At 38.3% G+C, this 12,684-nt stretch overlaps 1 protein-coding gene across 1 annotated transcript in view; it reads right to left on the bottom strand.

The window, feature by feature from the left end:
- Window positions 1-12,684, bottom strand: part of RFX4 (regulatory factor X4) — a 98,872-nt gene that overhangs the window by 26,557 nt on the left and 59,631 nt on the right. Inside the window, exons 11-13 of the mRNA XM_069807400.1 lie at window positions 11,857-12,001; window positions 8,461-8,555; window positions 6,829-6,946 (exon numbers count right to left, since the gene is read on the bottom strand). Coding sequence (XP_069663501.1) covers window positions 6,829-6,946; window positions 8,461-8,555; window positions 11,857-12,001 — 358 coding nt within the window. The remainder of the gene's footprint in view (window positions 1-6,828; window positions 6,947-8,460; window positions 8,556-11,856; window positions 12,002-12,684) is intronic.

Genomic DNA, 12,684 nt, shown 5'->3' on the forward strand with positions numbered 1-12,684 from the left:
GAACAAACAAAAAAGCCATTGACTGTCTCAATACACTCATTAAACCAATGATTATGGTATTCAACACAAACAGTACTGAGTAAGACTGCCTCCATATACTACTGTCACAGAAGTATCTCTCTTACTCAAGGTAAGAGAGGTCAAAGTAAAACTGGGGACTAGCAAACTCTGTTCACTCCTGGATTTATACAGGCTTATACAACGAATTATTGTGGGTTTAGGGTGCAAGGAGGCTGCCTAGCTGAGAGATGGGACTTGATGGAGTTTTATTCTCCTACATTAGTACTGAACCATTTAGACCATTACACTAGAGTGGAATTGTTTCCTTTTATCTAAAGGACCAGGTATAAATTCCTGTCAGAAATAGAATCCTGAATTGGCTGCTTTAGTGACAGGTCCTGGTATGAGTTTTCTAAACTACCTGTGTCATTGGACAAAGAAATGAGAGAGTAATCAATAGGAAGGTAGAAACAATCTCCCAAATCTCCTGATGGTATATCTCCAGCGCGTTGCGTGGACTGGATGAGACATCCATTAACTGCCAAACATAGAGGCATTAGCAGCAGTTGTGGATGTCTTAAATGGAAAGACTTGTGCCAAAGCTTTGCTCTGTCATACTTCTCCTACCACATTATCTTTTCCTAATTATCAGTTTGAATCACATCAGCAGCATAACATTTGGCCTGTTTCTGTGCTTACCTCTGAAGATGCCATGGATACTATGTCTTAACTGCCATGACAGGAATGTGAAAAATTTAAGGGCTAAAGAACTTAAGGGAAGAGTATGGACAAAAGAAAATGTGGGGGATGGAGTCAAAAAATACTTTGAAAATTAATAGTAAAAGGAGATTATATGGATAGCCATCTGCCACAAATCCTTAAACAAGCTTTGAGTACAGATGGAGAACTTGCTAATGTTGTTAGAAGGAAGGACTGGGTGATGCTATGGACTAGAGTAATGAAAATGAAATTTAATAGTACACTGTAAGAAATTCTGCCCTTAGAGATTTACATATTATCCTCTGATTTATATACCACCCCTATAGAAACAGAAGTATTAATGTTATTGCACAACGCACTGGTGAAACCTCACTTAGAATATTGCATATAATTCTAGTCACCTATGTTCAAGAAAAATTAGTACAAGTTGAAACTGGTATGGAGAAGATTACCAGGGGGATGCAGGGAATGGATAATAGATTTTAAATGACTAAAAATACATGGCTGGCTTCATTTTGCAGAAAGGAAGTGAGTTGCTTCCCATAATTTATAAAGAAGGATAGATGTCAGGGATGGTGAAGAAATGTTTGCTCTAGAGCACTCATAGCCACAAAAATAGATGTGTAAGAAGAGAACATAGGTGCATTTCAGAGGAAAATTAGAGGAACAAAGCATCAGAGCCAAGACATTGTGTAGTGTCCTCCTGAAAGGAATAACATTCATCTGCATGGGAAGGACTGACAAGTATCAAGATGGAGTTTGGTCAGTTTATGCGATAGCCTCCATGACACAGAGTACCTGTAATAGCCTCAGACAGGATTTGATCCTACAATGTTTGTTTGGTTGGTTGTTGGGGTTTTTTTAAAAGCTCGTATGTTTATTTAGACTTGCATGGAATATTATAGCATGTTCATATAAGTCATTAAATAACTCTGGCAACTGCAAATGCAGTCACTTTAAAATAATAGCCAGTCCAGCAGCTGGCTTAAACCAGAGAAAGCTCACCAGCTGAGAGGGAAACAGAGATCAACTATTGCCAGACAAAAAAACTGCCTCATCTTGATGTGTTCCTTTCAAAATTCCATTACTACATTTTGAGGAAAAACATTTCCCTGGGAAAAAAATGCAACAAGTTTCAAATTCAATCAAATTTCATAATGATTGGTTTCTTCACAGGAAAGTTAGGTCTATCTTGGGATACTAGCTTTTATGACAACAAAGCATAACCACCCCTACTCCAACTTCTCTACTCAAACATACTGTTGAAGGGCAGAAGAAGTGGTTTGAAAGACCCTATATCCTTATACAATTCTAGCTGGCAATTCAGCTTTCAAAGCAGCTCTGAGCACATTCTTTTTCTTTGTGACCTGGATGGTCTTTGTGTTTCATTCTCTCACTCCACGGCTGCATGGCTTCTGTCGTCACTGATACAAGCTGAGCACACACACTGGGAGCTGAACGTACGCCTTTGTGTTCTTGGGCAAGGCAGCACAGAAAAAGGACATACATGATTGCAACACCTTTGCTATGGGGAGGAAATCTGGCTGTCAGTGAACCTGAAGCACTCAGTTTTTCATTTGTTTCAGGTATCCATGCAAATCAAAATGGTAACAAGCTTGCCCAGCCTTGCAAGGGTAAATAGCAGAGATCTTAACTACTGCAGAGAATCTGTTTTTAGAAATCTTTTGGGCTCAAAGTCTTAAATAAAGTTCTATTCAATTTAGCAGTACAATAAAGACAGCAAACCTGGCTGATCACCTTGTTACTGACCTAGGATTTCCCCAGTGGAAAACTAGATTACCAAGAACCTCCACAAAATGCTCACTCTTCTTCTGACTGCAGTTTTTTAGTGGAAAGTTTCTATGGACTTCTGTGCAGTTGCTACTGATAAGTATTTCCAAGTAAGAAAAATGGGCCTAAATACTGGCAAACTTCATGTGGTGGTATAAAGCTCAGGGTATTTAGTGTTCCCCATCAAACTCCTTATTCACCTTTAATTAAAAAAAAATAAAATTAAATTAAGGAAAGTTGCTTGTAGTTTCATAAAAATATTTGGAAGTGACAAAAACCCTAAACACTAAAATGCTAGCAAGCAAACAACAAAACCTCAAGTTTTGCTATTTTTAAAAAATGTCTTTGTTTTTGGGGGGTCTAATGTTTTATTTTGAAGGCTTGGGGTTGGCAATACTGAATGCAGCATTTAAAAACACTCCAGTGCCCTTGTCAGTCTTTTGAATTTCTCTCTTCCTCTCCTATTATTTCTCCCACTGTGTATTTTTAAACTCTGTATAGAGTTTTTGAGCCCAGAATTTGCGTGAAAGACACTAGACAAACAAGTTGTTGGTACTGAATGAATGCAATATTTTTACATTTTTAAATGAGTCAAATGAAATGTAAGCTATAGAGTGAAACCAATATCAGGGCACGCATTTCAGCTACACAGTGAATAGCTATTCAGCACAAAGTACAATAATTTATTCTGTGTTTGCAAGCTACTGTTTTTCACATGAAACTATTTGGTTTTCAAGTATATCTTTAAGTACTGAAACGCATCCAACTGTGGCTGGTAAACCATACACTTATTTAGGAAGAGGTAAGAAGGCATTCAAGAGACTGTAGTTGCAATAAGAAATAGCATTTGGCTCTAATTTTCAGGAGTTAACAGAAATCATGGCAATGTTTACCCAGCTAATGTACAGTAAGTATCAGCAGCTATTAACAGATACTGCCATGATGTGTAAGTAGCAAAACAACAGTGAGATTTCCAGATCTGCAGAAAATCATGGAGCTTCTATTACTAATTAGTTACTTTATAGACTGGATGCATTACCCAAACACTGCCACCAACTGTGCCTTTGATATGCATAGACAGGAAGGAGGGAGGGAGGGAAGGAGGCAGGCAGAGAGGAAAAGGGAGAGGGAGAGAAGCTTTTTTCTGCCAGGGATTGTTTCAACCTGCCCATGCCACCATGCTTAAAAGCTTTGCAGAATCAAATCTCTGTGCTAGCCAGTGCAGTGGCAGGTATTCCAGCTTCCTCCAATCAGATTTCTGTGTCATATATTTCCAAGATAAACGTATACCATCCTGTATATAGTAAAGATTCCATCATTAACACATTATTTTACTTTAAAAATAAATTACACTGTGAGCATCTGAGTATATATATTGCTTGAGGTGGAAAAAATAATTAAAAATGCATCCACTGAAACTGTTTCCAATGCAGTAAAAAGGCAAAACATTTTATCTAAGTCAAGAACAAAGCTATATAGATGTAAATATTTAGAATAGTAAATCAGTCTTTGTTTCTCTCCACAGAACTCACTTAAATATATACATTATTCTGAAAAGCTAGAAGGAACTGTGCAAAATTAAGTGCAGAAGAGTTTCTGCCATCTAGCTCTGAGCTGTTTACATTCAGGGGTTATTCTTTTGGAACTCGCTCAACTCTTAATTAACGAGCAATGTGTCAAATGGCCTTGCAGTGAAAAAGTAGCATCATTAATACAAATTACTATAAATTTGTGTCCATGGCTAAATAACATTTGGGACATTTGGGGGGAAACAAGGGATAGCCCAGGCTTCTGCCTGATAGGATGAGAGTATGGTTTTTGTATCATTCTCCCCTTTGAAAACCTGAAGGCTCAGATCTCCTGCCTCCACTGGAGTTGCACCTGAGCAGGGAAAACTCCACCCTGTATAAATAAGGGGTAGAATAGGGACTGAACCAACACTTGTCACATCACCTCCCAGGAGAGAACCCACCTAGCAGGCTGCAGGCCACTGCAGCTCAACAAACGGTTATGTGGTTTGTACAAAGTGAAATAGTTTCAACAGAAAAGATGAGAAAACCTTCCCGCAGGACAACTCCTTTAGCCCTTTGGTTAGAGATCTTGTTCTGGCAGTGATTAACACTGCTTCAAGACTGCTGAGGCAGGCAACTGTGGTCTAAGCACCAAAATGTGGCAGGTGCAAAAGGATTCTCTTTGATTTTACTTTATTAAAAATAAAGATTTCTGAATTTGATGAAAATCCCAAACTATCTCAGCATCACACTGAGCACGATAATGATTTTTTTTTAACTCTTGCTTTGCTACCAAATTGAAAAGCAGTTGTTGATGGAGTGCTAATTATAACACCACATACCCATGAAAACCCCATCAGCTATGACCAGCACATTCTTTCCCTGACTGTGGTTACATATAAATGTATCAAATTAATTTTCAAAGGTGTGTGTCCATTGAAGAAGGAGAATCATGCATTTGTATACACAAATATACTCAGTGAACTAAAAAGACAAAAAACCCACCCCAAACCCTGCAAACTTAGCTGAGCAGTTAAAGTTCTCAAAAATGAGACATTCAAGAGCCAAATTTATAACAGAGACAACAGGTAAGTTATTTTGGTAGATCTGACATATTATATTGTAGTGGGTCCCAAACTCGAACCAACAAATAATTCTCAATCTCCTCATTTACTCGCTACATGGCAAGTTCATAAATGTTTCTATTAATAAGTAAGAAATCACAGCTGAGGATCCCTGTACAGACAGTCCAGACAACTGGTGGTCTAATATCTGTTTGGGGAATCCCCTTTTGATTAAAGATGGTTTTGTGATTGATGCTCTGAAACAGAGAAGGCTTGATTAGGTTACAAACATATCCTGAACAGGAATAAAAATACTGTCGTAATACGAAATTCAGTAGCAATAACATATCCTTAGGGGCAGTTTAATGTCAGCATTTCATGACTTGTGACAGCGTAACCTCAACACTGCACTAATGCAGGATGTTTTTTCATTTGTTGGGTACTGGTGTGTTTCACAGGTTAGGATTATGCCTGCAGAGAGAAGTATAGCAACCCAAAGTGCTAGAAAACAAAATTCAGCATTTATTCAACACTCATGCAAAGGGATTTTTGAACACTGGGGGAAAGTATACTGTTAAGCAGTATCAGCTACTTTTATGCCCACAACAAAAGAAAAGCTGCAGTGATTCAAGTCGCTGACTCAAAACAAAATGAGTCCTAGAGGAGGTGGAAAATAGATGTGACCAGGATACTGGTGCTGAAAACAAGCTAGCAGATGGAAATTGTGATCATCTTGGGGATGCTCACTATCCTGATGTCTAGTGGTGACTCACTAATACCTCCTTGGAAAACTCTTTACAATGGGAAACCAACGAAAGTATTTTCAGATTAGAATATAAATACAGACCATATTGTGCCTATCTCTGATTGGTATCTGAATTTATGCTATTAGATGGTTCTAACAGCATAAAGGACATCAAAGCTCAGCTGGCAGAAAACTTACAGTTGTTCAATGCAGTGCCTTCATAAATTCATTCATTATTAATCTTCTACTAACATATTCAGAAAAACGTGCATTTATAAAAACCATCCCTCATGCAAAATCTGGTCCCGAGTGACTGTGAATGTTCACACTCATGACACAGCAGTCCATTTTCAATCATTCCTCCTTTTAACTTATTTTAATCTGAACTGTTTGTATCCCAGGATTCAAGACAAAGCCCCTTTTGAAACTGTGTAGAAAAGCAATATGCTTTTTCATTTAAAAAGTAACATTCTATTTTTCCACCCTGACTGATTTCTAAGAGAATGGAAGAGAATCTGTCCAGGGTACAGGAACACGCTCATTTTGCAAAGACTAGTTTAAAATGCTATGTCCTTTAAAAGCAGAGCTGGCAAAGTGGTTCACTGGACACCTTTTCATCCACTTCGGCGCAAAGTCATCTCTCTTAGCATAACACGTGGTCAGAGTGGTTTGGGTAACCGGCTCACTTTGCACTGAAGTGCATTAGAGAATGCTCCTGTAATCCTCTCTTCCAGCTGACCTGTGACTGATAACTCCAGCTACTGGCTAACAACAAACAGAAGGAAGTAGTAATGTTTCCATCTCCCCTGGCTAGATCTTGAAGACAGACATCTGTCTGAGCATTATTTCCAAATGTCCAGGGCTCTATTAAAAAAAGAGTTGGGGCTACTGACATGTGAAAACTGGTTATGTTTTCGCTTAAACTGTACATTACAAGCCAGGCTACAGATTTTTTTTTTGACTGTGGCATGCAATTATTACAACAAAATCAAAGTACCAAAACTGGGTGCACTGTGCAAAGTCATGTCCCGAATCACTCGAGTGCCAAAACAGGACCACATCAGGAGAAACTGTTGAGCTACTTTCTTCAAAGAGCCTTGTCTCTTGGCAGCTACCTGCAAGAACACAGATATATCTGTCATGGAGAAACTTTTATTTTGACTGCCTGATACAGCTGAATGATGCACATATCCATCTTCTTTTTTTATACTGAAAAACTACTTACCATTGTCTTCACATTAAAATACACACTAAAAATTAAAAAAAAACAAAAACAAAAAACCAACCTTACACAGAAAACCACATTGTACCCATATACAACCTTCAGAAAGAGGCAATCATAAAGTACTGTTCAACACCAAGACTGAATCTCCTTTATAAATGATGAAAAGACTGCAAAAAAATTTCTCTGACCTTCATCTTAACCTAATTACTTACATGTTCATTCTTGCTTCCTAGTCAAGGAAGCAATTTATAATCAAGAATGCTTGCTCTACAATGAAAATTTATATTAATATTTCAATTACAGTTTACTGTTAAATATTAATTTTTTTGTTCCTTCATGTTTTTATTTTTGTGAATTCACATAGTCATTTTATTAGGAAAAATACTTTCCAGAAAGCACACTTTGAGCATCAACTCTTCAAAAATGTATTTACTATAGCCATATGTGAGTTAAAGAATTAGGTTCATCCAATCAGCTAATAAAATTCATGTCAAGTTCTTCATGAAAATTAACAGTTATGGTCTGAATTTCAAATTGCATTCCACTGACTAAAAGAAAAGTTCCTCAAAACAATCAAAGTATTTCAAGTAATCTGGGGAAGTACCTGCTGTTTTCTGTATGAATCTTCTGCAACAGAGAGGCAGGCATTTGGGGGTTTTGGGGGTTTTTTTTTTTACTTCTTAGCTCTAACTGTAATGAAGAGTTGAAATTCTAATAGAACATCCTAATACAAAGTATAGTTGGTGACAGAAGTTAAAATAGTCAGACATATAGTTTCATACTCTATGTAAAATTATGGTGATGCCTGATCAGTTCTGAAAATGTTTTTTAAAGATTTGTTAGTAGGTTTCTGCATGCACTTAAATGAAAATAAAATACAAGTCCTTGATATCTCAAATCAGCTCAAAAGGCAACATAAATGTGTCCTTGACTGAATGGTAATGTAGACTTTCATCTTTATATCTGAATGTATATAAATGAATTAGATAGCCTAAATAACCTTTTCATTAAAATCTTAAAAGGCCAGACTAGATTCCGCTTTTATTTGCACTATGTCATTAGGATGACTCTGAACTTGTCTCTCCATATCCCTGAAATATTGATTTGATTGGAAACCTCAGCCCTGTTCCATTCTTGAAAATCATCTTTTGGGATAGAAGAGACAAGAGCAGAATAAAGCAGAATCCTGAATGTGAGCAGTTCTCCATGAAATTTGGTGAGATTTTGTCCACTGCTGCTTTACTCCTGTTTATTACTAAATGCCTGGTGCTTTTTGTTTGTTTGTTTGTTTTGGTTTTTTTGTTTTGTTTGGTGTGTGTCTGTCTATTTTTGCTAAAAATCTATGACCTGAATAGAGCTCATAATGCACATCAGTGAGTCAGGTCTTTACTCCTGCTTACCAACCTTTACAACACATCTGTCCACCATGGAATCCAGCCACTCGATGTATGACTCAATGGGGGACTGCTCCTCCAGAAGGTGATCAAACTCCTGATACACTGGCAGACAAAATAAAAATAGCCCACCTCAGTACTTGGAGTCCATTTTGAACAAAAGAGAAACAAATCACAAAAAGCTGTCAATAACATCACAAGTTTGCTTGTTTTTTATAATAAATTGCTTAGCTATAACAAATATCTTTCTTGATGCTGACCCAGTAAGTTTGCTTGGTCTCTTATCTTGTTTCTACTGAAAGTGATGGAGTCATTGGAAGTGGTATTTTAATGTGAGCAAATCAGGACCTATTATTTAAAATTAATCTTTTGTTTTAAGCTTCAGCTGTCTGGTGTGCCCGGAAGTGAAACATTTATGGTGTTCTCTACGAAGAGTGTGAAGCTAGGCCTTGACCCTGGTGATGAAAAAAGGTCATGCATGAAATTGATTTAGAAATGCATAAAGAATCTTCTAAGCAGCAAGTGGATGAGTATTGTTGATAGGGCTCTCATCTGTATAATGCTTTAGTTGCAAAAACATGATTTAACTGCTGCAAATCATCTATTATTTGCAATGCCAGACACACACACAAAGAATTTCCATAAACTTCTACTTCTTCAAAACAAATTGCTACCAATGCACAAATGCTATACTTAATTTATCGAGAAGAGTTTCAAAAAGCAACCTGTATACTTTTTAACCTCTCCCAAGTACACATATTCGTATTTTAATACAGAAAGTAAAAACAATCAAGTCATTCAACTGAAGCTCTTAAAACTGCAAGTCTCTAGTTTATTTACGAAAATGAATGGCTGGAAGACACAGAGTCATGTGCTTTGACACCTTAAGAAACTATTCTTCAACTCAGCTAAAATAAAAAGCCCGGTAAGTCAAGATGAAAGATATTTCCTACCTACTGTGTTACAGGATGATCTCAATGTGCTATGCATTTCCATTTATGCTTAATTATAAATAACAGGAGGAAGGGATTTCCCACAACAGGAAAGAGAGTGAGGGAGGTAGAGGAGGCAAAGCTTAGAGATGATAGCTAGAGAAGTGAGCCAGAGAGACTATTCAACAATAATGCAAAGAACAAGCTGCCTGGTCTCTTAAGTTGGATCAACAAGATGAACAGGAATGCATTTGCTTCACACCCGACTATAACTTTGTTTACCTTAGACTTGCAAAGGCTGGATGGTCAGAAACAGTACTTTGGGAAGAAAGGAAATAATGATGTTTGCGCCACCCTTATCTTGTTTCATTGTTTTATTGAATGGGCAACCTCCCTTTATTCAGAACAGGATCACAGAGAAATCTAAATGTTGTCTCCTTACCTGAGTATTTGGCTGGACAAAAACTGCCTGATACAACACATGAAGTAATTCATATGCAGTGCAAAGAAGGGAGCAAGAGTGGAAAAACAAATAAGTTGTCTGCTTTGCTGCTGGAGTAATGAAACGGTGTACAACGACCTATTTGAGAAAAGTAACTGTTTAGCCTTTAGTGACTGTTAAAAATACCTCAACAGGATCTGAGAAAGAGGGAATAAAGAAGAAACCACGTCAGAGATAGCTACCATAGCAGAGCAGGAAAGAGGTTCTGTTATACCTAGTGATTTTTCTCTCTTTGTCTCTAAGCTTGCTTATAGGCTTATAAACTTTCTTTTTTCATTTACAATAACTAAGAATGTGAAAGCAGGCCTTAACTCCATGTCATATTAGTCACACAGAGTGTGATCTTTGAAAAGATCTTTGGCCAAGCAGAATAAACATCAAATCTGGGGAAAAAAAATCCAAGTTCTAGAGTAATCTCTATACATATCTGCACATCTCAGTGCAATCCCATCTCATGATGAACATTCATATTAGGTTACCATTTCTGAGCAATTGCTTCTTGGACTATATGGGCCTAAAATGTGGAAAAACATGTGTTCAAATCCATTCAGGAAAATTCCATGCAATTTTATTACACTTAAGCTTGTATTTAAATAGTTAGCACATATACAAAAAGCTTTCCTAAACAGTAAGGATTTTCTGAATGAGAAACAAAACTGTTGCTGCTACTAGGGATTACAACGTTGAGAACTCTCTTTTTTTTGGCCAGCGGGAGCATGTTGGGTAGATATTGAAAACATAACAGATTATATAAGGATGCACCCAGCTTCTGGATTCCAGTCTTGCTGTATGCTACCTTCCCTGCTGCCACGTCAAGTTTCTATCTCCTCATAAGGGAAGAGGGCCATGTCAGGGAATGAATCAAGGGTTAAGAAGGAGAGGAAAGAGTACCAAGCACCTCTTGCTGGAAAACAGAGCTAACAGAGAATGCAATGCCCATCCCTAAACTGGGGAGAAGAATTCTAGTGTTAACACAGTGGGATGAGTGCCAAAGTCAACATTGCAGGGTCCAGCGTACAAGTGAAGCTGTCACCCCTCCTCTTCCCAGCCACTCACTGAAAGAGTTACCCCACCAGCAAACCTACCCTTGCAGGGCTCCCACAAGTGGTTGCCCAGGTTGCTCCCCATTAAGGCTGGTTCTGGATAAAAGATGACTGGTCCTCCTCAAGAAAGAGATGGCAATACAACAAGTGGGTTCACAGGGAAGTGAGGTTATGAATGATGTTAAAAACAAAGCTGGTCACCTCTGGTGCCTCAGAGGGACAAACTCAGTGTGCATAAGGTTACACCTAGGCTTACAACCATGCACACTTGCTGGACAATGCAAGTTAAATTTTATATTTGCAAAAGATCTTTGACTCTAAAACCAATTTGCCAACATCCCCAAAGTCACTTTTCAGTTCATGCCCTTCACTATACTAGGCAGAATCTAAATTAGCCAATGAGCTTGCTCGATATGGGACTTCTACTTACTCATAAAAGTTCAGGGTGAAAGCTTACCCCATCAATGATCTTGTTTATGAAAACACTGTCTAAAATGGAGATTTTTACAAATAGAAGTTTACAACGGACTCAAATACATAGGCACTTCAGTGTCAAAACCATTCAAAAGACAACTCTCCTGCAATTCTACAGTGGGAGAGATTGGACTTTATCACATTCAGTGGTTAACTCATAGATTTCATTTGCTCAAGTTCATGGAAAAAAAGTCCTTTTGAATTTGGGTGCAAGTTTTGTGCCACGAGCTGTCCTGGATACTAGAAACAAACTTGATAATGGAAGGGTGCCCAGATCTATGCCTCAAAACATAAGACCTTGACTGGGTTTTGCCTTACATTTTGATAAATGCCTCTAGATTTATCTTAAGCCTCCAAACAAACCGATGGCTGCAAAACCAGTCTTATTTTCACTGAGCTTTGTTTCCAGCAGGAAACCAAGTTCACCTGGCTTTATCTGAGGGTTCTGCTCTTACATTGTATGATGAGCTTTCTGTGTTCCTCCCGTGAGTCCTCCATAGTATAGAGGGTTTGTTTGGTAATGCTATTCAGATCCACATTCCTCCAGTCCTCCAGCATTTGAAATGTGATGTCTGCACTGTGGATCACCGTTCTTGATGCCTGTAATCCAATCCAATCTGTTCATTAGTTCATGGTTTATTAGGTTAAAAAATAGGCTTTATCCCCTTTTACGCTTCCTTAGCTAGGCTCACTAAGTTGATACTCCTCCTGGACCCCCACCCACCAGCTTGATGTCTTATGGACGTTACAGGGCCCTCTAACCACAGAGAACTCCCAAGTCATTTTGCCTACTTTAATCACCTGCAAGTATTTCGACTGCATCCACCACAAACCCTGATGAGCAACTCTAACCTGGTGGTGCAGTTGCTAGACTCCTCAATCTCTAACAGCTCTCTTGGTTTTCATGGCCAGCTTCTGTTCAAAACCAAAAAGCAACCAGAAAAATCAAGCCAAAACCAAACAAACCCCACTCAGGTTTGTACCCTCTCCCAAACTATGAAGACTCTCATTCTTCCCTCAGCCACATGAAAAAGTTAAAGCTCATTTGCCTCCACATCAGATCTGCTTCTTGGCTGGTTGAGACAGTGGTCTGCTGTTGATAATGGGGAGGATGGGCTGAGAGGAAAGGAAGTGACACAAGGTCATGGTCATACAACATACACCAGAGCTCTGTAAGTTAAGCAGAGATGATAACCCACACTAAGTTTATCAGCTTCCCCAAGGAAACGATGCATTTGAAGAGACCTTCATCTAAGTAAACTGTTTTATCCCAGGTCTGATGC

The sequence above is a fragment of the Haliaeetus albicilla genome, chromosome 19 (genome assembly GCF_947461875.1).
Source record: "Haliaeetus albicilla chromosome 19, bHalAlb1.1, whole genome shotgun sequence".
Taxonomy (NCBI): Eukaryota; Metazoa; Chordata; class Aves; order Accipitriformes; family Accipitridae; genus Haliaeetus; species Haliaeetus albicilla.